The sequence below is a fragment of the Atractosteus spatula genome, chromosome 2, assembly GCF_055471065.1.
Source record: "Atractosteus spatula isolate fAtrSpa1 chromosome 2, fAtrSpa1.hap1, whole genome shotgun sequence".
Lineage (NCBI taxonomy): Eukaryota > Metazoa > Chordata > Actinopteri > Semionotiformes > Lepisosteidae > Atractosteus > Atractosteus spatula.
The window spans coordinates 30,567,973-30,592,185 of record NC_142707.1 but is presented as its reverse complement, the minus strand read 5'-3'; the positions used below and the strand labels follow the sequence as shown (position 1 = coordinate 30,592,185).

Sequence of the window (24,213 nt, the reverse complement as noted above, 5' to 3'; positions counted from 1 at the left end):
GTGTAAGAATAAATACATTCACATAAAATACTTAAAACAAGATACACAAACCAATATAATATGTCCTGAAAGAAAAGTCTACAAGCACGTTTCTTAACAACCCGGTCTCTGGCTTTTTGCAAGACAGGGTCGCGGGGAAAGCGGAGACTGCAATAACATTACCAATTCAATTGTTTGTTATGCACAGCTTTACATCCTCAGCCTAAACAGTCCTCATTGGATCAGGACCTGACAGTGCTAGTCCCCAGTTTGCACATGCTTAAAAACATCAGCGTACAGCACATGCATTGTTCAGCTATTCTTAGACTGTTGCCGTTGGAGGTTTCAGAACTGAAAATTGTTTACCATAAGAATATCAAAAACTGTTAGAAACATGATTTACCATTAATCACGTTTACAATCTGTTAATTTGTTAAGGTTTCTGAAAATATTGTGCTTGAATATCAATGCCATTTGCAACGAATAACTCGTGCTTAACTATATCCTACACTTACAGTGACGATCAGCCAGCTGCACAAATAAAGTTAGTTCCGCAATTTAATTAATGTGAAAAAACGAATGGTTCTCAATAACCTCATATCTAAGTCACCTAAATTACAATATTAAAACCTTTGGACTTTCTAAATCAACCATTCCGCTGCGCTCAAAAAAAGTGAAAATCATTATATTAGTTACTGTATACAAAGCACCATTGCACAGTACTCACCTCACCTACACCTTGACAGAACTCAAATAAAGCCGCGTCAGCAAAGCTTGTTCTGATTGGACAGTTCAAGTTAGTAGTTCGGAACGACCAATTGACGTGCACGTCTCTGACACGTGGCCTTGGACTGCCGGCCAATCGGTTTATGTTTCTCAAAATTTGGATTTGATGTTGCTCGTGGCCCTGAAGTGCTGTGCTGTGGGTAAGGTCTATATATTTTGTGTTATTTTATTATATCTAGCCTAAAACATTTTAGTTTAAGATTTCCAATTTGAAGTGGTTGTTTTACTGATTGTGCGGCTAATTTAGGTTATACAAGTTTGATATCTTAAACTACCGTAGTCATAAACTCGACTGTATATAGTAATATCTAAGGTCTCTTGTTTCGCACATTTGGATTCGTAATCAGTACAGTGATTAGACTTAACATAGTAAATAAAACATTTTAAGTCAGGATTTGTACTATTCACAGAGCTTTACTTATATCGTCTTTAATTTGACTGTGTGACAATAGTTTTTGCACTGAAACCAATGCAGTAAACAGTAGCTGTTAGTATTTTAAAATTTCGTTACACTGATTTTTAGCTTTAAGTTTAATGTAGGTATAGTTTTACAGAGAACCTGTATATTAACGGAAGAGTTGATTAGAGTATCTCTGTTTCTGAGTACCAAGAATAAAAGATTAACAGCTTTGTTGTTGACATCAGCGTCCGGAGTTTCCGAATCCCAAACTGATCTTGAACAAAGGCCGAGGAAAACTCGCTGGAGTGGTGGAACTACTGTTGTACCATCGCCACACAAGCATATCCATTTCTGACAGGCAGAAGGCATAGTCTCTATTCGACTGCTAAAATAATAAAGGTATTATTGATATGAATATTGAAATATTTTGAGAAAAGCATGATGTAAGTTACAATTTACTGCATTAATACACGGTATAAAATGCTGATAAACAGAAATTGAACCGGGCAGGAAAACATCACTCTGCAGGGTCACTCCGTATTTGTTAGATTTAGATAAGAGATGGCACAAAGTTGGTAAAAGTGATTTATCCGTCTTTTGAGAGAGCAAATATATTACTAACATATTCTTGAGCTATATCTGTATCTGGGTTTGTATCACAGCCTTTTCAGTTCTGAAACAATGTATGTAGACCTTTTAAAAGTAATCACTTTTACAACAATAATTTTCCACCTCCCCCCAATTTCTTTTGATCGGTCTTGGGGCCATAACATGCTTGTTAGTGAGGTATTCAAACTACTTTTTTTTAAGTTAAATGAAAAACATCTTTACCAAAACTTTTCATGTGATATGATGAAATCCAAGACTGAACAAGCCATTTTAGAAATTATTAATTGTTTGTGCTACAGAGAAGCTGAAGGAGATTGAAAGCTTCAGCATTGAAAATACAGTATGTCCAAGTAATCTCTAATGTGCATTTCTGCTTGTATGAAAAAAATGCCGTAATCATAGGAATATTCAGCTCTGTGGAATCTGATGTGCCAGATTTGACTAAATCAGATTAAATGAAATTCAAAGTAGAGGTGTATGGTGGGGACGAAGATACCATTGATTGAAATTGAGCACTTGCATGCTGTTAATGGGGTAACACTGAATAGGGACCCCCACCCAGGGATGGATTTCTTCTCCTGTGAGCAGCCCCCAAGCTCTGGAACTCTCTCCCCAAGGATATCAGAGAATCACCTTCTCTAAACTCCTTCAAATCCAGACTCAAAACCCTCATCTTCAGAAAAGCCTTTACTTAACTGGTTCCATTCTTCACCCCTCTGCTCTTCTTTCTTTTTAGTACCACCATCCACAGTCTCCTCTTTATAATGTAATTGTGTTTTATCTTGTGTGTTCTTCTTATTTATTGTTGTTGTCATCCAGTAAAGCGGTTTGAGAAGCCACCTTTAAAGGCGCTATATAAAATAAAGTTTATTATTATATTATTATGAATAGGAAAGGTGCTGTATGTTAGTGACAGTGGACATAATACAATTTATCCGCTAGATTGTAGGTGGTGCTATCCCCTGACCATGTATAAACACTTATCCAGGATCTATTAGGATTTGATGGCTCAAATGAGAGTTTTCGATCAAATCACTTCACTAGTATCTTTCATCTAAATCTGAAACAAATGATGACATTTTTAATTTTGATTGACACATGGAATGACTCTCCGTGTCATTCACTGCATCGGTGTTGAAGCTTTATTCAATATTTGTATAAAACTAAAACCACGTCGCATGTTTTTTTTCTTGCAGTTGCAGTATAAACGAGACCCCTAAAGATGATGGACGCACTGGCAGTTGTGACACAACTGAGAGATTTGGCCTCAGAGCCACAAAATAGGGAAGCTATAGTCCGGGATCAGGGATGTCTTCCTGGACTAGTCTTATTTTTAGACCATCAAGATGCACAAGTGCTGTACTCTACATTGCAGGTTAGTCTGACATTAGTGTTTTTGTATGTGTTTATGCTAGTTAAAGGGGAACTGCAGTTTTTAGATTTGAGGATTAGAAAGAATTGACATTGATAAGTGCATTTCAAACCACAGTGAAAGTAAAATGTATATAGTAACATGTAAAGCCTCCAATTTACATCACAAAAAAGCCAAAATTTCCAGGTATGGGCAGTGCCATATTCTGCGGTTCAGAACAAGGCAACAAAACCTCCCGTGACATAAAGTGGCTCTATTACACTGTAAAAAGCAGGATTGTGAATACATCTGTTTTAATCCAATCGAAATATTGCTGCTGACTATGAGACAGTTTTGCTGACAAATACATCTTACTTGTTAACTCTGCCTGCAGATCACGTTGGAACACATTTACAGTGAAATGTCTGCTGCACAACCTGTACTTATTCGCTGGTACATTGCATTACATTAGTCGTTACAGTGACTAGTGAGCAGGAAGGGCACTTCACATCACAATTTGTGCGAACCCTTGCTCTCACTCATGGCTAGACCAGGAGTTTGTGACAGGATGTAGAACACACTGTACTTTCACTTTCAAGTTCAAGATTTTGTGCTTAATTCGAAATTTGTCAAATGTTTCTATACCGTCATTGAATTTATTTTGTTACTGACATTTGATTACCGGTCTAAGAAATTGGGAATGCAGTTCTCCTTTAAATACCATTTGTCTGTAGTGCTGTTATACACAATGATAGCAATTCATTTGAAGTCTGTATATTTCAATGTTTAGGTATGATTTAAAATAGCTATGCTTACTTATATCCCTCTAGGGATGTAATGCTTCCTATTACTTAAAACCTGTGACAGAACGTGAGAACCCTTTATTTCCTGTCCTCTCTTATTTCATTAGCTCAAGATTTGATCCACTGGTTAAATTGAATCTAGCAGTGCCATTACCTTATTCCCTTGTGGCAGTTCTTGAATATTTTAACTTCAGTCTAATGGAAAATAATGTAATCCTTTAAAATGAAACCTTAATGCTTTACATATGTACTATATTCACCTAAGGTTAAAGTCTTTGTACATCTTTAAAAGTAAGCTAGAAATCCCAAAGGTTTCAATTTGAATTCCTGGAGGGCAGCAGCGTTTTTTTATTCAAATTCTGTATCCTTATTTATCTGATTTAACTCATCTCATAACTTTAGTAAAACCATAGAATGTTGTTTTTAAATATCTTTAACTATATTAATCTATCTAAATATAAAATGTACCGATGAAGCATATTTCTTGACATTCTTTGAGATTTGTCTAAGCTAAAAGTAACAAAACAGACAAGATGTGGCCAACAAACATCTTTTTTTGGACATTTTTGTTCATATATTAGAAGAGAGGGGGTGTAAGTAGTAACAGTCTGAGTTTAAATAATATTTAAAATGTTTAGTCAGTCCCTACTCCAGTGTAAGTACAAGCAGATTATTAAAGTTTAGCATTCAAGTCAGGGAATGCCAAAGATGGTCTTTTGCTTCTTTAAATTTCTCTGAATAATTTGGTGATGTAGATATAAACAGGCAAGAGCATAAAAGACAAGTACTAAATTAATAAACCAAACCAAACACACATACTAATACAATGCCCTCCAATTTTATTCTTGCCTCTGATGGAATACGAACAATAAACATAACAGCAGAAAGACTTACAGATTGGATAACGTTTCTTGCTCCAAAATTCTAAAAATCTTATACAGTAGTTTTAATAACATTGTACACAGGTCACAGTTTTTCATGCCCCTGTCGTTAGTGTTTTATAAATTCCCTTCTAGCTGGGATTACACTGACTAGACATCTCCTCCAGTGTGCAATGAGTTTATGGCAATTCGGAGAGGAAATCGATTAACTTTCCCTAATGTAGACTTTAGTTTAAAGCTTTAGTTAAAGAGTTAAAGATAATCATCTCTCTAACTCACTATTTGCTTTTGGAGGGCATGGCAGTATTTCCATGTCAAACATAAGCAAAGCTAGGGAAAAAGAAATAAATGCAAAACCACACACTCCCCGTAACATGTAGATCTTAACTGTGTGTGAACGTGAGTGAAAATAATATTAATAAAACTGCATATAAAGGTTCTAAAGAAAATTATTTACTGTAACAATCTGTAATATATCATTTGGGCCTGTGGTAAAGTTGCCCGTGCAAGATTAATTATGGAAGTGAGAACTGTGATATATTAATCACAATTAATATATCTGTATACTACTGCATATTGATGACAATCGAAACAAGTTCTTAAAGATGCACCTCTTTTATTGACTTTGGGGTTTTGCATTTTTAAACACATGTTCATGTTTGGTTTCGACACCATGAAATTTAAGATTTACTGTAAATGTAATAAGTCTTCAAATTTTGATTTTTGAATGTTGTTAATGTGAGAATTTACAGAAAAAGAAGTGAAACAGGTGCTTCATAAGACTGTTCTTATAAGGCTTTTGAGCCATCTGGTCTCATCAGAAAGGGCTTCTGTCAGATTAGATTAACTCTGCTATGTCAACATTTTAATTGTTTATTTCATTCTCTTTCATGTGATTTCTCTTTTCAGTTGTCTGTGTACATGGTGCCAGAAAGACTGAGAGGCGATGTATTAATACATTAAGCAGGCATAGCAGATACCTGCAATACATTACATTATGAATGTTGTGAAACCTTTATATGTAAACAAATATTGTTAAATACATCTTTGCTTCCTTGTTTAACGTTTTAGACTCTTCGTTACCTAGCAGAATGTCCTTCAAATGTAGACACAATGAAGAATGAACTTGGTATGATAGTGAGTTTGAGGAACTTAATGGAAAGGTAAGTGATCACCAGGCTATAAAAATGTTTCATTTCATTCAGATGGAAAGTGACAGGATTTTTTTACAGATAAATATATGAATCATGGTTTGTGATGTATTATTATAAGGGGAAGGGATTCATAATTAAAATGGATTTCTTTCAAAATATTACTAGGCATTTTTGGGTGCCGAATTGTACACAGTAAGCTGGCAATTGAAATACATTTTCCAGTTAACGCAGAAAAAAAAAACAGTAGAAGGCACCTATTGTTGATTGCTTCTAAAACCACCCTGCATGCCGATTTCAACAGTCCACAGTACTAGAAATTTGAATATAATTGGTAGAAGAGAAAAAATGAGGTATGAAATAGTAGAACTTTTATGCTTTTTTGGAAATGAAATTAACCATATATTTTGAAAAAAAATATTCTGACAAAATATTTGCTGATTGTGCTGAGTGAATTACCCTGGATGAAATTGCAGACCACTTTCTAAAGTGTGTATTTTAATCTCAGGAGATTCCATATTTTCCAACAAGACTCAAAACACATCAAACATTTTCCCCACGTCTTAGCACTCATGTTGACAAAAACTGTAAATTTTTTGTATTTTGTTCACTATGTATGGCCATTAATTAAACTTCATTATAAAAAATGATAAGGGATGTAAAAGCACAAAATGCACCCCAAAGCGTTTTGTGCTTTTTTTTACCCATTCGGTGCTACGTTATGTATGAGAACACCAAACAGGTATCTATAACTGAAATTAATAGAATTAATTTAACAAGTGATGCACAGATGTATGGATTTGTCTGCAATATCAATTTGTCAAATTCCTAAAAAATGGGTCCTGATTGATGGCCTGCCTGAATTAAAGCAGACCTTTCCAACATGAGCAATTTATATAATTTGTCCATGTTTATTTAAGCTTTCTGGAATCTGTAATCCATGTTGAGACATTTTCCTTTTGGATTTCATTGTAGGGAAGGCCCCAAGGATGATATTCCTTTTTTAGCAAAGGAAGTTTATGAGGTTTTGAACAGTCCTATTAACACTGAACCTAGAACTCCAGATGGACCCAAAAGGAAAGCGAAACCACAATTCTTCATTAATAGTTCAAACAAGAAGGCCAAATCAGTCACCCTTCATATCCAAGGACTGGACAGTATGGTATGTTTTTTTCTTATACAGTATTGACAGAACACATATCTTCTTTCAAGAGGTTATTCTTATTTTATCTTGGAGGAAAAAATACATACGTACATTAAGGAGACACTTTAAGGTATTATTACTAATACTTGGCTTCTACATGGGGTTCATGAAGATGGTGAATTCGGTCAGTGATGAGTGACTACATTTTTACTGTGACTTAAGGATTTTGGTTGTACTATTTTTGTCATTGTTATAGTTTGGAATCTAATCTTTTATATTGGCCCACATGAAACTGTTTATACTAATGTTACTAATACTAATGTTTAGGATCACAGAGGCCTTTGTGAAGAAGCTTTACTGAGGGTCAAAGGAGTGATCAGCTTTACATTTCAAATGGCCCTCAAGAGATGCACTGTGCGGATTCGGTCTGATCTGCCTACTGAAGTAAGTACTGCAATTGCAGGCCTTATTGCTGAGATGGGGTGTTAAAATTTGACAAGACTGTATGTTTGCTGAAACTCCTTTTGAATCAACAGTTTCAAAAACCTGTTGTTATTTTCAATATCTGATAATAAATTAATCTGTTAATTAGAACTAATGATCCTCCTTGCTGGGGTGTGTGGCTGTCCATGCACCAAGTGAATTATCTGTCAGTCAAACAAAGGGATTAGCTTCCTTTTAAGTCTTCTTATTGCATACTTCATAAAGCCCTCGCTGGAAGAGTAAATTGTGATTGAGGCATTTCCTGGGACAATATTTGGAATAATACAAATTCTGCCTTGGAAAATCTCAACTATAAGAACTTTAATGTTCCTTCAGATGTTCCTTCATCTTCTGTAAAACCTGTCCAAGGGATGTTGTGGGCACGTTTGTAAACGTGGAGTGTCTTGAGGTGGTTATGTTCTGGAACTAGATATCATCTTCATTGCTGATTATTCTAAAAGGTGTAGTTCTGTGTTATCACTAATCTGGGCCTCCCACAGAAGTAGGAACAGATCTGGTTGTCTGGTGTGACAGTGACTAAAAAGTTGCTGGTACTTTGTTGGAAGCCTCTCAATCAATTTTTATGAATCATTTTTCTGGTCTATCTGAGATCCGTTATGCCAGTAGGGGGCGGTAGAGGCTTGGAGTTCTACTGCTGACAAAAAGCCAATGGGAGCTCCATTATTGTTGACTATATTTGTAGTTGTAGGAATTGAAAAATAGTCAAAGTATAGACTTTGGTAGAAACTTGGGAGGAGAATACAATTAAGGGACTGGGTGGGTGGCCTTTTGTGTATAGTGGGGAAGTATCTTCTTTTATTGTTGTATTTTGTTTGAAAAATTAATAGAATAAACATATTGCAGTTTTCCATGATTTTCTGATTTAGAACATGCATTTCTGTCTACAGTCTTTGGCGTCAGCTATTGCAGCAACTAAAGTGCTTACAGCGCAGCAGATTGTGAAAAATGAAACTGGAGAAGAGGTAAAAAGTAATTTTTCTTCAGAATAAAGAAATCTTATTGATTTGGGAATCTTAGTTGTCTGGGGGTAATTCCTAGGCATGAAATGGCAGAATGAGAATTGCAGATAAATAACACATGATACTGTCTCTAGTTATTGAGAAAGCTTTGGGCAGAATTCTCTTTTATATGGGTTTCTCTCCCCACCTATTTTCTTTCTGCTAAGTTCTTTTGACTTAGTGATTCTGCCTGAACTCAAGTCCTGCACAGGACTAAATTTGAATCCCACTAATTCTGAATGTGCCCATGATATTTTAAATTCTGCATTGGCCCACAATGCCACCCCTACACCCTTAGTCAGTTTTTAATTTAGGAATGATATTTACTATTTCAGTATTGTAGGTATGTCTAAAAGCACACTAATCCACTGCATAATTAATATATATATATAACATTTAATAAGCTAATTCACACTTAAACATCCACAGTTTTAACAGTTAATTACAGCTCTAAATTACAAAAAGCAAGTTATAAACAAAAAGCAAATCACTGACTGTGCCTTCTGTACTGGGTTCTGCCACATGAGCACTGGTGCTCTCTCATACTAGAATGTAGTGCATGTGTTACATCATAGTAGTTTTGTGTGACTTCAGTCACAATTTGTGTGAAGAACCTCCATAAATCCATTTATCTTTTCGGCAGACCTGCTAAATTCTTGGTAATGAGGTGTGAAGATGAAAGTTAAAGTTTTAGTTTCTTAATTCACCTGGGTGAGTGATCAACAGCAGGTCCAGTCAGAACCCCACTCATTTTACATGGAATGAGCCAGGGAGCTGCTACAAGGTGTATATTGGATGTAAAATGATAATGCACAAGTAGGTCACTAGAAATGTGAAACATACTATGACTTCAGAAAGTATTCACCCCCCATTGATTTTTTTTCTCGTTCTGCTGTGTTGCACAGTTAATTTGAAGCATATTTAAATAGGATTTTTTTCCACTCCTGTAGAAGTAATTCTCTATAATGTTAAAATGAAATAAAGTATTTAGATGTCTTCAGAATCTTCACATAAAAGTGAAGATTCACATACTTTTCCAACCTAGACTGAATGTCTTATACGATGTGTAATTGTTTGTGTGTTATTAGTTTAAGCAGATTGTGTTTGTCTATTATTGTGACTTAGTTGAAGATCAGACCACATTTTTATGAGTGAGTAATGCAGAAATTCAGGTAATTCCAAAGGGTTCACAAACTTCTTCTTACAACTGTATATTAAAAATACAAATCTGATAATTACTTAATTGATAAGTATTCACCCCCTTTGTTTTAACAACATAAATTGGGTGAGGTATTCAATTATCTTGAGAGATCACACTAAATACATTAACAAGGTACATCTGTATTCATTTCGAATCCACCTGTGTTCAATTCCTTGATTGCACAATAAATATCACTGACTTTGTGAGGTCTCACATCTAAAACAGCAGATCAGGTCAGTCCTGCTGTCATGAAGACCAAGGAGCTGCCAATGGAAGTTTGAGATGAAGTTGTTAGGAGGAAAAAAGCTGGAGAAGGTTATAAAAAGATTGGCAAAGCTTTGAACCTTCCTAGGAGCATCGTGAAAGTCCATTGTAACAAAATGGAAAAAACATGGCACAACCCAGACACTACTAAGATCAGGCCATCCTACCACAATGTGCAACCGGACAAGAAGGGCAATTGTTAGAGAAGTGACCAGGAGGCCAGCTACAACACTGACAGAGTTGCAGAGCTCTTTGGCTGAAATGGGAGACACTGTTCAGACATCAACAATCTCTTCAGCACTTCACAGATTCAGCCTATTTGGGAGAGTGGCTAGAAGGAAGCCACTTCTGAGAAAGGCCAATATTAAGTCAAGCCTGGAGTTTGCTAGAAGCCATGTGATAAAACCTTTTGAAAGAAAATTTTGTGGTCTGATGAGACTAAAGTTGAGCTCTTTGGCCTGAAAGCAAAGCGATATGTTTGGCGCAAACCAAATACAGCCCAACACCCAGGTAACACCATCCCTACTGTCAAGCATGGTGGTGGCAGCATCATGCTCTGGGGTTGCTTTTCAGCTTGTTGCTATCAAGGGCAACATGGATGGAGCCAATTACAGGCAAATCCTTAAGGAGAACCTGTTCCAGTCAGCCAGAGATCTGCGTTAAGGGCGAAGATTCATTTTCCAGCAGGACAATGAAACCAAAGCACACGGCAAAAACGATCAAGGAGTGGGTTTTAAAAAAGAAGGTTAGTATTTTGGAATGGCCCAGCCAGAGCCCAGACTTGAATCCAATTGAAAATCTGTGGTATGACCTGAAAATTGCTGTCCACCGACACTCTCCATACCCAAGAAGACTCAAGGCTGCAAATGCTGCTAAAGGATTATGTACAAAGTATCAAATCGGGGTGGGTGAATACCTTAGTAAATGAGACCTGCAAGTCTTTCATTCTAGAGAAACAAATGTTCTTGAATAAAAAATATTTTTGATTCATAAATGTGTTGAATTTATATTATAAAAAAATATTTCAATGTGTTAAAATTTGGAGGTGTAACAGGAACAAAATGTGAAGAAATTCAAGGGGGTGAATACTTTCTGAAGGCACTGTAGGTGAGTGGAAGTGTAAGATCTTCCCAAACTTTAGTTTAAGATTCCATTAAGTTAAACTAACATTTCCATGGAAACTAGTTGTTCACAGGTTTGTTTCATTTTGGATGTAGGTTTTAATTCCCCTCAGAGCTACAAATGCCACAGTGCAAGAGAACTCCTCTTTGCCAGATTACCTGCCTGAAGATGAGAGTCCAGAGAAAGAAGCAGACAAGGCCATTTCACGAACTGGAGCAAAGGAGGATTCAAATGGAAGCTGGCTAAATGCTGCTGCAAGTTTCCTAAACAAAACATTTTACTGGTGATGTCAGAGACATTAATATTTTTTGTTTTTCTTTAGTTTTAAATTGTATCTGTTTTGTCTTATAGATTTCAGTATCCAACCATGATGGATATTTATGTGTGTACAGTTGTCTTGAAATTTCTATCGCTTTTAACTGTTTTTACTTGTAAATATTTTCAATACTGAGATGTTTGGAACAAGTCAAGAGTAGGTTTTTTAAGTTGCACTTGGAGGGAAAAAAAACAGTACGTTGTTTTATAGTCAGTTTAATGCATTGGAATTGCTGGATACTACGATAGTGCAGCTTGTATGCAGTACCAATTCATTTAAAAGCCCACATATAGAATGAAAACTGCCTTCCTCCTTACATATATCACTATGTTGTGAACAATACAATTATATGGGAAGTAGTAATGATGCAATATAAAAAAACTAAAAACATTCCATAAGAAAAACTGGCACCATGTGAGGAATACAGGATAAGAGGAACTAATTTCTCCTTATATTTGATGGTATGCCTATGAAACGAACTGCCTTTGAATTGAGTCTGGACACTCAAAATTCATGTACATTAGCCGTTAATATTTCACTTTTGCAAAACCTGTTTAAAGAATGCCCTCAGTCTACTTAAAAATTCTGTAACTGCACAATAAATTGTTTGTTAAAAACTGACATTCACTTCAAAGATTTCTTCAATACCACATTTGGACTAGCTTTTATAAATACATGAAACTATTTTCATGTATTTGAAAATTATGGGAAACAATTATGGGTTTCCTCCAGAAATTGTTTGGAAGCATTGTGCATTTTTGCAGTTGTATCTCCCAGGTCCTAGGTGAGTTCTTACACCTGTGAAGGGCCACCATCTTCTTTGTAAAACATCCATATACCACTGAAGTACTCTCACAAAATAAGTTTTCTGTCAAATCTACACTGTTTCTATCTTGGGAAAAGCTAAACTGGGTGCACTGACACTTTTGTACCTTGCATGTGCAATAATACTGATTTTATCTTCTTATCAGCTTATTATACAGTGAAGTATAATAAGCTGGACGGTCCTTAGCAGCTTTCAGCAGTGTTCTGCAGTACTAAACTGCTCTGCAGCTTTACGAATCATGCTCCAAGACTGACTTAAATGAATTCAAGCATTTCATAAAAAAAGAACAAGGTTAGAAAATCATTTACATATGTAGTGCTGGATAAGATGACAGTCTTATCCAGTAAATGTTAAATGTTCAGAAAATAAGTGTTCCTATGTAATGCCACGTGTACAAAATGAATTCTGATTACTTAAACACCAGTTAATTCAGAATACATTTAACCATACCACTGAGCTCTTTTTTATGCTATTGTGATGAATGAGTACTCTGTTAATCTTTAAGCAGATGCAAGCTGATGTATTTGATCAAAACATAACTTATGGTAGGTTCACAGTTCAGTAAAAACATAGAAATACAAGAAACTGTTATAAGATTTTATTAAGTCACTAAATCACATTGAATTCAACTACTTAAATTCTAAAAGTGAATTCACAGATTTAACAAATATGGTATCTAATTTGTTGTTGTTGTTTTTTTGGGTTACAGTTAACATTCAGTCTAATATGCCAGATACAGGAAAAAGCATATTTTAAGGGGTGAACTAACATTCACTAAAAAAAAGTTCAATACTGATAGAGAACAGAAATCGCAATAAGAAAAATGTTGAACGTGATTGAGTGGCATAGAAGACTTCATGTTTCATTTTCTCGGTTCAACTTGTCACTCCTGGGAAGAAAAGAAGTACGTAAGTTTTGTTTCCAACTTAAATACACTTTCCATTGAACATTGTCCAATATGGGGTGTGGACTCCACAGCACTTCATCCGCTTAGTGGTCAAGTGATAGCAAAATGAGGATGCAGCTGTTGTTTGCGTTTCAGTTATACAAAAGTGAAGCTTAAACTTGTCAACTATTCTGAAACTGGACTCCTAGAAACTAAAACACTAAATGATTTTCACATGTAAATCTCCTTAATAACATTACAGAAATTGTACGACCCATAATCCACATGCAAGATGAAGGCAATGGGTTAACGCCATCCAAAACCCCATGTTTTTTTTATCTATTATTTGGAGATTAATGAAGGTACACTTTCATTGTACTTAGATTTAACAAAAGCACTGCACAATTATTCAAAGAAAATAGATTTAGTCACCTGAAGCTGGCAGTAAGAAATGAGTTTTTAAATTCCCTCTGACTCTACCTTCTCATCTTTTCGTTTATCTTTCCTCTCTTCGTCGTTCTCTACATCATCATCATCGTCTTCCACATTTCCCTCACACTGATACTTATCATGTGTCCACTTGGGACTGCTGCTGGACTTTTTGAAACTGAATCGCCCTCTGCCTCGCTGAAAGATGCCACGTCCCCTTCCTCTTTTGGCCCAGTAATCGACACCATCATCCCTGTCATCATGCTATAAGACAATACAAATGTGTGCATTCAATAAGTGTAGTGCTAATGTGCATTTCACCTACTAAAGAATAGCATCCTCTTTACATTCTTCTATGACAAAGATATCAGATTCACGAACACTATACATTACACACAAAAAATCAGTATAATTCAGACCTGTACTAATTACTTTACCATGCATTTAGTCAAGTTCTATCAGATATAGTAGTTCAGGTGGGCAGCTGTGTCAGCATGCGTAGGCTGCAAAGGAACAAGTAATAGGTTTAGTCCCTGCTGAAAAGAGAAGAAAGAAAACACAACGTTTCGGCTGTGGAGAAGGCTGAAGAAGGCTCCACGGCTGAAACGTTGCGTTTTCTTTCTTCTCTTTTCAGCATGGAATAAACCTATTGTTCTATCAGATATAATTCCTATAGTTCTAAAGGCTATAATTCCAGATATTATTCCTTTTATCAATTGGTTCCAATGGGAACAAACAGGGAGAAGGAAATAAAATAACTTGCCAATTCCTTTGTGTATAACAGGAAAAAAAACAAGAATTACTTATCAGAGTCACCCACCAGAAAATATTTTTTGCTTTTTGGGGTGTATTCTGGATCCCATTCCTCCTCCTTGGGCCTCTTCTGGAAAGGGATGTTGGGAACACTGGGTCCAGGATTGGGTCCTGAAAAGACACCACGGCCCCGACCCCTTGAGCCTCTGATGCGAAATTGCTAATAAAAAATGAGAAAAGAAGTCAGCAGGTAACTTGAACTAAAAATCCAAATAAGCTTAAGTAAAACGCACAATATGAACATCAAAAGCAACAAACCTCAAATATGTCCTCGCAGTCTAAAAAGGTTCCCACTCAAACTTGTTTCAATTATCTAACTTTGCTTCTGCAACGGCCTTGAGTACCACTGCACACTTTTCCAATTTCTGGTACAAATACTCTCATGGCTTCAAAGCAGCTTTTCATTTTTTAACTGCCTGACTTAGACATGGTCAAGGCACAATCTGTTCATTTGAGCCAGTGAAATAGAAATATGAATTAAATGATAATTTAAGAGTACTTTCCAGATAAATTAAAAGCAAATGAAGGAGGAGGTTCTTATTCCAAATACTTACAAAAGTCCCCCGTGCCCGGTTTCCTCCTTGGTAGCCCACATAGTCCTTCTGCTCGTGATGGGACTTGTACTCTTCATCCCGTTCTTTCCGGTTATCCTTGTTGTCCTCTCGAGACAGCGATGACGAGGAGGAAGATCTTGAACGCTCTCTTTCCTTGCTTTTGTGTTTGCTGGGAAGGAATCATTTCAGTAGTTACTGTTCATGAAATGTTACAGGAACTTGTAATGTAAACCATTCTCCTACTTGGTGTCAACTGTATGGACAGTTACACAAGTGACATCATATCAACAGGCAACCTTATGAACATAATTCAAGCACTAAAAATGACCTCAAAATAAAACATGTATTTTTGTTACAGAACACATTTACCCACTACTTATATTGTCACTTTTCATAATTAGTTTAAGCCAAGCATGAGGAAAATTTGTCCTCTTGTGATAAAATTAAAAATACATGTATATACCAACTGAAAATTATTCACAGTTCAGATGTACCGCATAACCTCTCAACATTCACCAATTCCTGTCCCGTTATAAAGAAGAAGAAAGAAACAAAATGCAATATCAAACTGCAGCTCTTACACAATAAGTTTAAGAAGTGCACTGCAATGAAGTCCAACCTCTTGCTGTAGCCTGGGTTATCTGACATTTTATTTTGTCATTTTTGTTTGCTAATCCGAACTGTCCTCATCCAACATAAGGCGCAAGAAAGAAAAGATTACTGCTGTAAAACAAAATTTTATTTGCATATAAATATCGCAGTAAATTTGCAGAAAAGAATGATTATATTAAAAAAGTCTGAAATTAGAAAGAATAAAGGGATTGGTGGACAAGTGTGTGGCCAGTGCTTACCTATCATCCTTGTAGGACTTGTAATCTTTGTAGTCCTTGAATTCTTTGCCCAGCTTGTCCAGTTTTCTCGATGGGCTGGGCTCACGGGAACCCCTGGAGTCGTCTCGATCTCTGCTCCTCTCCTTCCGGCAGCGATCAATATCATGCCTCAAATCTGCTGCGTCGCACCTTGATTTTTTTTCCCCCTTCAGAAAGCACAACAGTATCTTCAGTTTTTCTGACCTGGATTTAACGCATCTTTGGAAACAGTCAAACCAACTGACAATGAAACTTTTAAACACTACCTGTATCTTAAACACCAACAAACAGTACTCTTTGATAAATGAGTATTATCTTTCACATGATCTTGCATTTGGAAGGTGCAAGGATGACTTTCCCCATCTTCAGAATTCAAATCTCGCAGCGAGAAATCCTTCAACCATCCAAACAATATTACTGTTACAAACAGGAAGTGGGATAATCAATAATTAAAATAATCATAACCGTCAATTGTCATAGATATGCCAAGAATATACCCAAATGGCTGGCCAAGTTCTTTATTCTCTGGCATAACTCAGGCAGGAGAATAATAAATTCAAGGCAAACTGGGATAAACAAATATTTATTAACTCCAACAATAACACAAACTAAAACAACACACAACAAACAACATACAAGTTACCCCATTTACAAAGCAAGGTGTCTCAGAGGACTATGTTCTGACACCCAGAAAAACCCAGACTGCTAACCCAGTACTCAGAAATCCTATATAAAACCAAAACAGAGAGAGTTAAATCTTAAATAATCTTTAAGGTTGGTCCAAACAAGGTCCTCTCACCTGGCATGCTTCTTCTTTTCCTCTCTGTCTCTCCACTGTCCTCTTATCCTGTCTTTCTGAGTGTCATAAGACCACCTAAGACTCAGTTAACAACTCAGATCCTACTTGATGCTTTAAAGTCTTGAGAAGTGCAAATGTTGACTTTTATGATTATTGTAAAGATATTAAGCATAATGTATCTATTACACAAACTTGGATAAAGACATGTTTTCCAATAAGATGAGACCATGTTAGCCACACATTTTTCATTCATTCCTCATTTCCAAGCAATCAAGCATGACTGTATTTATGATTACCTTGTGGCTATCTTCTTTTAAGATTCTATCCTTCCTAAATGCACTGGGGGAGATGTCAATCCTCCTTGAAAAGGAAAAAATAAAAGACTTTCTTTAATTCATATAATTTGTATGACTTCTATTACTAACAGGCTGCTGAAAAGCAGTTCCGGAAAATCCTAGTAACTTTCAATTTTTCCAAGCAATTTTATAAGGTCTGTATTTTACATGTTTAAAACCAAATTAAGTATCCTTATCAAGAGCATGATGCTGAGGAAAAACAAAAAAGTAAAGTTTAGTTGAAAAAATAAACAGTGCAGACAAACACTGTTACAAATTACATTGCAGACATTACATAGGTCTGTTACGGACTGTAGTTCTAAAGAGTTTTTACCTGTGGATCTCAGGACTCTTTTGTCTGACTTCATGCCCTTCAGCAGCTTTCTGATAAGCAGTGAACCGCTCATGGAGGCTCATTCCTGTTGACTTGAAGTAATGCTCTGTTGGTTGCAGAGGAGAAATACTGCCCAGTTAGTTTTAATTCCACCTATTTACACGTCTCAATAGTGGTCAGTGGAGACGGATAAAGGAAAGAACAATCAAGATACCTAGCAGAAGAAAAAAAGTAGACAAATTACAGATACTGAATTTTCCCATTACAAGGCTTCAAAAAGTGTGCACACATTACAACCAGTGGAAAACCCACAAACTATATAAGCTCAAACTACCTACCTACTGTTCAGTGATAATTTATTTAGGTATAAAGACTGGTAATTAATCCCTATTACCACAGCTCACTTTCAGAACCTGAGTGAAAAAAAATAGTCTGAATAATAGCAAATTACTATTCCTTTTTAATTTGACAAAAAAAGTATTCAAAATTTATGCTTAACTACATTCTGTTATCTATTAAGCAGCAACAAGGTATTGATCCTCAATTACTTTTATTACTTTGTTAAAATCTTTTATGAAAACAAGATAACTAAACAGAATATCATATCACAATAAAAAAGTTTTTCCCTTCAGAAAAATGGATAAGAATATTGTTAAATGATAAAACACAAAAGTTTACCCATCTAAAAGTTTACTGTGATCTCCAACCTCATTAGTGCCGTAACACAAAAACATCAATTTAGGATCTGTTATCACAAATCACTGACTCTTAAGTTCAATCATAACATTATAATTACATATACTGTACCCAAAGAAAAATCAGTTTTAATCTGAGACAACCTAATGTGCAATCTTATATTTCAAAGGCTTAGGTTGGAGAACACAACTGTAATATTGCTTCAAAAACAGAAAATCGTTTTTTTTTGGTAACAAATACATCCATATTTCAACTTACCGCCTCATTTCCAGAAAATGTCTCATAACCAATCACTAACACGTGAACCAGTCACTATAAGTGTAGTGACTCAATCAAACCCAACTTGGTGAAGAGAGGGGTATTGGAGCTAGTAACTGTGATTTTACGCCAGGAACACAGAAGCTTCAACTTTGCCTGTTTTGGCATCTGTATCTTTCAAGTGTAATTACATTGTAACATGGAACTTGGCAATTCAATGCACATTCCAGGACTGCCATGACCTATTTATAATGAAAAAGAAAACATCACTGGGCGAACTCAGCTCTGTATAAGCTATGAGTTTTTGCACATCACCACTAATAAAGTGTAGCACATTTTTTTAAAAAGCCCTCTTAAAAAAAGCTAAGTATTCAAACAGTGCTGCACAAGCTCCTATTTCCAACAAAATAAGAACAATTTCAATTCTGAAAAGCAAAGATTATACTAGTCACTGCAGAAGCATTCATTACATAGTTGCAAAATAACATTAAAAACTTTGTCAATGTTATTCTTAATTATGCTTTATTTTAATGTCATTTTACAGTTACACTGAAAAAAAAAACGTTTAATAATTAAAGATCCATACCTTTGACGTAGTGAACCAAGGAAACAATGTGCTGAATAAAGGACTCTGCTGAATTTTTGTACGCCTGAGGTCTCTTAATGTGGTCAAAGATGGAGCGGAACCCTTGCTCCCTCTTGGTGGAATGGACGAGGGCACTTGCAAGCGACCTGTCACTTGTTAAAGAAGTGCCTGGACTGAATTGGGAAAAAAAAAACAGACAAGAGCAAACAAAATACTAACTTCTTGGACAGCTGCAAATTTCTTTATCAACATTAGGAAAAAAACGTAATAATTTACCTTGGGTCATCATACGCCAAAGATGCGATTTTCACTTTCACCTCAGGCCGAGAAGCCTCACTGGGCACTATTTTCACTCTAGGTGGGCTCTCATCCCTGAGGGCCGCCTTCTCCCTCATGTCCAAAGTCTTTTGAAGCAGAGGACTCTGGTCAAAGAGCTCTCTGAACCTCTCAGCTTTGGCCTGCTGTGGTGACTCAGTCTCCCTCTTGATGGTGATCCTTTCATCATACTTGTCAGTGCCCTTTCCTTCCTCGCCATACTTGTCTTTGTTTAGCCTGTCTAACATATAGCCTGGATTCTTAAACTTGAACATCCTGTCCTCCCCAAACCTTTCATAATCCCTTTCACCCTTAGATGTTTTAATTTTGTATTTACTGCCTTCTTCCTGGCTCTCCACATTCCAGCGGGACTCCACTGGGTAGTTTTTAACCTGCTCTGCCTGAGTGGTCACTTTGAATTGATATGGCTGTCTATAAGCTTGGGATTCATCCTCCTCAGGATCAGGAGAGTCCCCAAGGAAGGGAACTTTTTCACTTTCCTTTTTAACTCCCGGATCTATGCCACCCTGATCACCCCAGTCTCCCTCTCCTCTGCCTTTCTCCTGCAGCCTGTCTTTCTGATGCTCTTTGTCACGCCCATTTCCCCTCTCATGAAGGTATGCTCTTCCTCCATCTTCTTCAGTATACCTGAAAGAAATGAGTCAAAGGTTAAAATAGTACAGTCTTCTTAATATAGGAGGTAGCCTCTTAGACATTCTTTACATATTATATGATCAGTTTCTAAAAGGAAAAGCTATGAGGAAATCAATGTAAAAGAACATACATATAGCATTTCTGGGCATGCATTATTGTGTGGTTTTATGTGATAAACCTTATTATTTTAATCATTATAAAAATATATACGATAGGCAATTGGAAAAGAAACATTAAAATAAACCCCCAAAATATTATATACCAACAACTATAACTATAGTTACACAATCAGAGAAGTGAGAACATCTATGGAGTTTTTTATTCACCTTTTGAGGTATTTACCAACTTTTGGGAAGTCCTGCTCATCGCTGTTGGGGAAAAACCCTCTGCTGCTCTGAACAGTAGAGAACGCTTTAGCAGGGCTCCTCCTGGGGGACGTTTGATATGGAGGACTGTCATGGGAGGGACTGTAGTGACCGAGGGGGTCATCAGGACTGTGCTGCAGAGAATGTAAGCGCAATGCAGGGAGGGAGGGGGGGCTGATCTTGGAGGCCACCTGGTGCGCCGCCGTATCAGAGCGGGAAGAGCTCTGACTCGGCGGAGTGGGGATGGGAGAAGGGCTGCGATGGGGGCTAGTGTCATTATAAGCCGAAATGCCAATCCAGCTTTCAGTGATTACAGCTGGTGTCCTCTTGAGATCCGATTTAGCGGAGGGGGCAATAGCCGGCTGTTCAGCTTTGCCGTCCCTCTTCGCCTCCTCCAACTGCCTGCCCGAGCCCTCCTCTTTGGCCCCTTCCGACTTCTTGGAGGCTTTGTCCTGGGAGCCACGGCTCTTAGCGGGGGCGGGCGAGCGGCTGTAGGGAGAAGACGAGCGGGAGCTGGAGGAGCGACGGGAGGCGGAGGAGCGTGCCGAGTGGTGGGATTTGCTGCGCGACCTCTGCGACGTGGACCTGCGCTTCGGGGAGCGGGACCGAGATCGCGCCCTCCGGGGGCTGCGAGAGTACCGCCGGTTCTGCCAGTTAGGCCGGAACCCCCCCCTGTGGTGGAAGCGGCCGCCACCCTGATAGAAGCCTCTGCCCCGGCCGCGGAATCCGTAAGGGCGCCTCATCCCCCTGTTCATGCGGTAATCCCGTCGGTAATCCCTGGGGTAGATTCGCTCACGTTCTCGACTTCGGGAACGAGAATACGACCTGGTGCGAGATCTAGAACTAGAAATACAACAACAAAACGTGAAAAACTGACTGTGCTGCTCTCTACATTGTCTACACTTCCTGCTAGAGCAGAGATCAATCAATTCACTGCATCATGTAAACATCATCAAAAATGTCAAACAGTTTGTAACAATGGAGGAAGGACACTAGAGGAAAAATGACCACTGTGATTCCTGGAATGTGTTTACTTAACCACCTATGCTTGCCTGCTCTACAGCACAGCAAAGTGCAACTTAAAAATAATTTAAAAAATGACTCAGTGCTTGGAAATGTTTTTACCAAGTTACCACACCTTCAAAAATACAAATACATCTCTTACAAAAACTTGCTGAGCTACTGTGGAAACAACACATTATTTGTGAGATCACCTAGCAAGACGCTATCCACCAATTAAAATAAAGCTGAAAGCAAGTCCTCTCTACCCATGTGGATAAGTGTTCTACAAATACTGATTCAGAAACTTCCATAGTGAAGGAAATCACAGATTTGGTTGTGAATATAACCACATCAAATAATAACCTGTGTATTATGTATTACGCAAAGTTATTGTTCTTTTTCATTTTTTTCCACTGATGTTAAGACACTGCTAAGAAAATGTATATTAAATATTTAGTGAGGAATATAATTTAATACTGTCAACACAGAAATGTTCATATTAAGAATATATTCACATTTGCCAATGTTAAGTGATCAAAAATACACAACCCTCCAATGCAAAGCTGTTACACATGACATGAATCTCTGACTGATTTAAGCACCAGGCACCCTACTGTGAAAATTTTCACTCAAAATTACAGAACGTTGGCCTTTGCCATAAACAACAGTTTTATGTTTGGTTTGAAGACCTAGGTCCTGTACCTGTATCTCTTTTTCCTTGACCGTGATCTGGACCTTGATCTTGAGCTTGAATGGGACCCAGACCTTGACCTGGAAGTGTGTGATCTGGAGTTGGACCGCACCATTTCTGAGAACTGAGCGTCCTTCAACCTGAAAAAGACCCATATGAAACACATTGAAGCTTTTCATGTCACTACACTCAAGCTCTATATTTACACTTGAGCTTTACCCAAAGGAACCTTCCAACATCTATCGTACGAGTATTTGTTTATTAGTAATGAAGTAATAATTAAACGCACAAAGGATATTAAAACGCTTAAAACTGTTAGTACTCGATATATTATTTTTTGTATCTCGGTCAAATTCACTTTTCACCAACTAACACTTTCTTGATAAGCCCCAAACGTGAAAAAAACAAAAAGAATTTTCAGAATTCACGGAATCAAGAGCCAAACTAATCCTTGTTTTATGTTTGCTTGTTTTTTTTTTCCATTTGCAAAGGCTATTAATCCCGATATAAACATATAATGAAAATGCAAAAGATCTTGTAAGTCAATACTGTATATATTTCATCATTTGATCGTGGTCATCCCATGATCGACAGATCTGATTTCGGTATGCTATTTTCCAAGTGTTGTATTAAACGTTGCCTAAAAGCGATAGATTGTACTTTAACTTAAAGTATAGTATTCTTATGCAATTCCACTGATGTAGTTGTTAAGAGCATGAAACTACCTTGTGAAACGTCATGTGATTCAAATCCGTTCGAGTGTAATAACTGTTGTGAAGGGGCTCCAAACAGCACAATAAAAATAAAATGCCAGAAATGTAGCAATTCGCAGCTAATTATAATTTACTAGGCTGATTTGGGGGGAAAAAACTTCGATATGTACCGTACATTTTCTTTCTATCTAGACGTAGCTTGAAATCAACTAATTATTCTTAGCTAAATTAAATAACAGACATTCTTTTCATTTCTGTTTACGCTTTTCACACTGCAAGTCATAAACTGTAATTTAACACCGCGGGCCATTTTGCGAGAAATCGGTTCCCCATGAGCACTTAGTACCACCACTAACAAAGGAAAAATAAACGTCGACAAAAAGCAGTGATTCATATTTTTTTTTCTTACCGCACAAATCCTTATCGTTTGTTTGCAAAGCAACCGTATTTCTCTTCTTTGCTTCCAATGTAATCTCCAGTCACTAACCTCTTACCCTCACTAATATGTTTTTCTTCAGACGCAAAATTTACTCAATCAATCAAGCGGAAATCCAGGGTCAAAGGAGTCATCGCATCACCCCTGACAACCGAACAATTTCCGTTTTGATATCCATTCCATGTTTTTTGTTCATTGCGCCACCTGTCGTGCGGAGGCCATGGTACATAAACCGTGTTCGGCGCTATTTAATTTGACTGTTAAATAACGCTGAACAGAAACGTCAGTTCCAGCAACGTAATTAACACAACAGGATATACTAGTTAATACAAGATTAGGATGCTAAAATAGACCAGTCCTAGCTTCAGGAGATGTTATATATTTTTCAGCTATAACATTTATACTTATAATATGTGAGGACAAATTCGACGAATTCGTGTATTCATTCACTGATTTTGTCCTTTACATTTTTTCTTCAAAAAAGCCATTAAACTGATTAGTGCAAAATACAAGCATAAATTCACAAAATTAAGGGATAACATAAGAAATAACGTCTTACGTCCAAAAGGGTGGAAATATGTCTTTGGCATAACCATGCTATACTACAAAAACAAATGACATCATAAATAAATACACATTAAAACAAACAATAGTCTTAGACATGCAACGACATACACTACCAATTCACATAGTCCGACAGCTCGATACAAGACACAGTTTACGTTTAATATACCGTTAATACAAGAACAATAACAAACTATGAACAGATACCAGAGATACCAGGTATAAGATACCAAGAAAATAAGGCTAAAAAATGAACCTTTTGAGGGGACAGAGCAGACTCCGAGGGGATCCGATCCAAGTACTCTTGAAAGCCATTTAATCCCAACCCAGTGGAATCGATCAGTAGGCACAGAGAACCTCAAACCAGCGGACACAAATGGAAACAACTCTGTAAAACTGGATTTAAAACCGAGAACAGGAGACGCTTCTTTACACAAGGGGTTGTGGTAGTCTGGAAGAAGCTACCCAGCCAGCCATGTTAGTGAAGCCGGTACACTTGCTTCTCTAGTCAACAGTTGTGTGAATAACTTTAAATTAGATACTATAACCAGCACGGGTCCTTGTTTCTAAACCCTGTGT

At 37.0% G+C, this 24,213-nt stretch overlaps 2 protein-coding genes across 7 annotated transcripts; one reads left to right on the top strand and one right to left on the bottom strand.

Annotated features, from left to right (window-relative positions):
• Positions 1-877: 877 nt before the first annotated feature.
• On the top strand, positions 878-12,130 carry armc1l (armadillo repeat containing 1, like). Of its 2 annotated transcripts, none has more exons than XM_088908446.1 (7): positions 878-905; positions 2,971-3,149; positions 5,881-5,972; positions 6,936-7,122; positions 7,432-7,548; positions 8,496-8,570; positions 11,289-12,130. In XM_088908446.1, the coding sequence occupies exons 2-7, from the start codon at positions 2,997-2,999 to the stop codon at positions 11,478-11,480; spliced, it is 816 nt and encodes a 271-aa protein (XP_088764572.1). In that variant the 5' UTR covers positions 878-905; positions 2,971-2,996; the 3' UTR covers positions 11,481-12,130. The 2 variants fall into 2 exon arrangements, with proteins under 2 accessions (XP_088764572.1, XP_088764571.1); XM_088908445.1 differs by lacking the exon at positions 878-905 and adding an exon at positions 1,501-1,564.
• A 788-nt stretch (positions 12,131-12,918) lies between these two features.
• On the bottom strand, positions 12,919-23,193 carry LOC148839536 (bcl-2-associated transcription factor 1-like). Of its 5 annotated transcripts, XR_016094727.1 has the most exons (13): positions 23,044-23,193; positions 21,933-22,061; positions 20,190-21,071; positions 19,171-19,857; positions 18,895-19,067; positions 17,355-17,460; positions 16,982-17,045; positions 15,869-16,053; positions 15,599-15,740; positions 15,018-15,186; positions 14,471-14,623; positions 13,702-13,914; positions 12,919-13,224 (listed from the first exon to the last, which is right to left on the bottom strand). XR_016094727.1 is itself a non-coding variant. In XM_088940159.1 (12 exons), exons 2-12 carry the CDS (start codon positions 22,034-22,036, stop codon positions 13,219-13,221), a joined length of 2,742 nt encoding a protein of 913 aa, XP_088796285.1. In that variant the 5' UTR covers positions 22,037-22,061; positions 23,044-23,193; the 3' UTR covers positions 12,919-13,218. The 5 variants fall into 5 exon arrangements, 4 of the variants coding, with proteins under 4 accessions (XP_088796285.1, XP_088796293.1, XP_088796279.1 ...); XM_088940159.1 differs by lacking the exon at positions 15,599-15,740; XM_088940167.1 differs by lacking the exon at positions 15,599-15,740 and having other exon boundaries at positions 13,063-13,225; positions 13,792-13,914.
• Between the last annotated feature and the right edge of the window lie 1,020 nt (positions 23,194-24,213).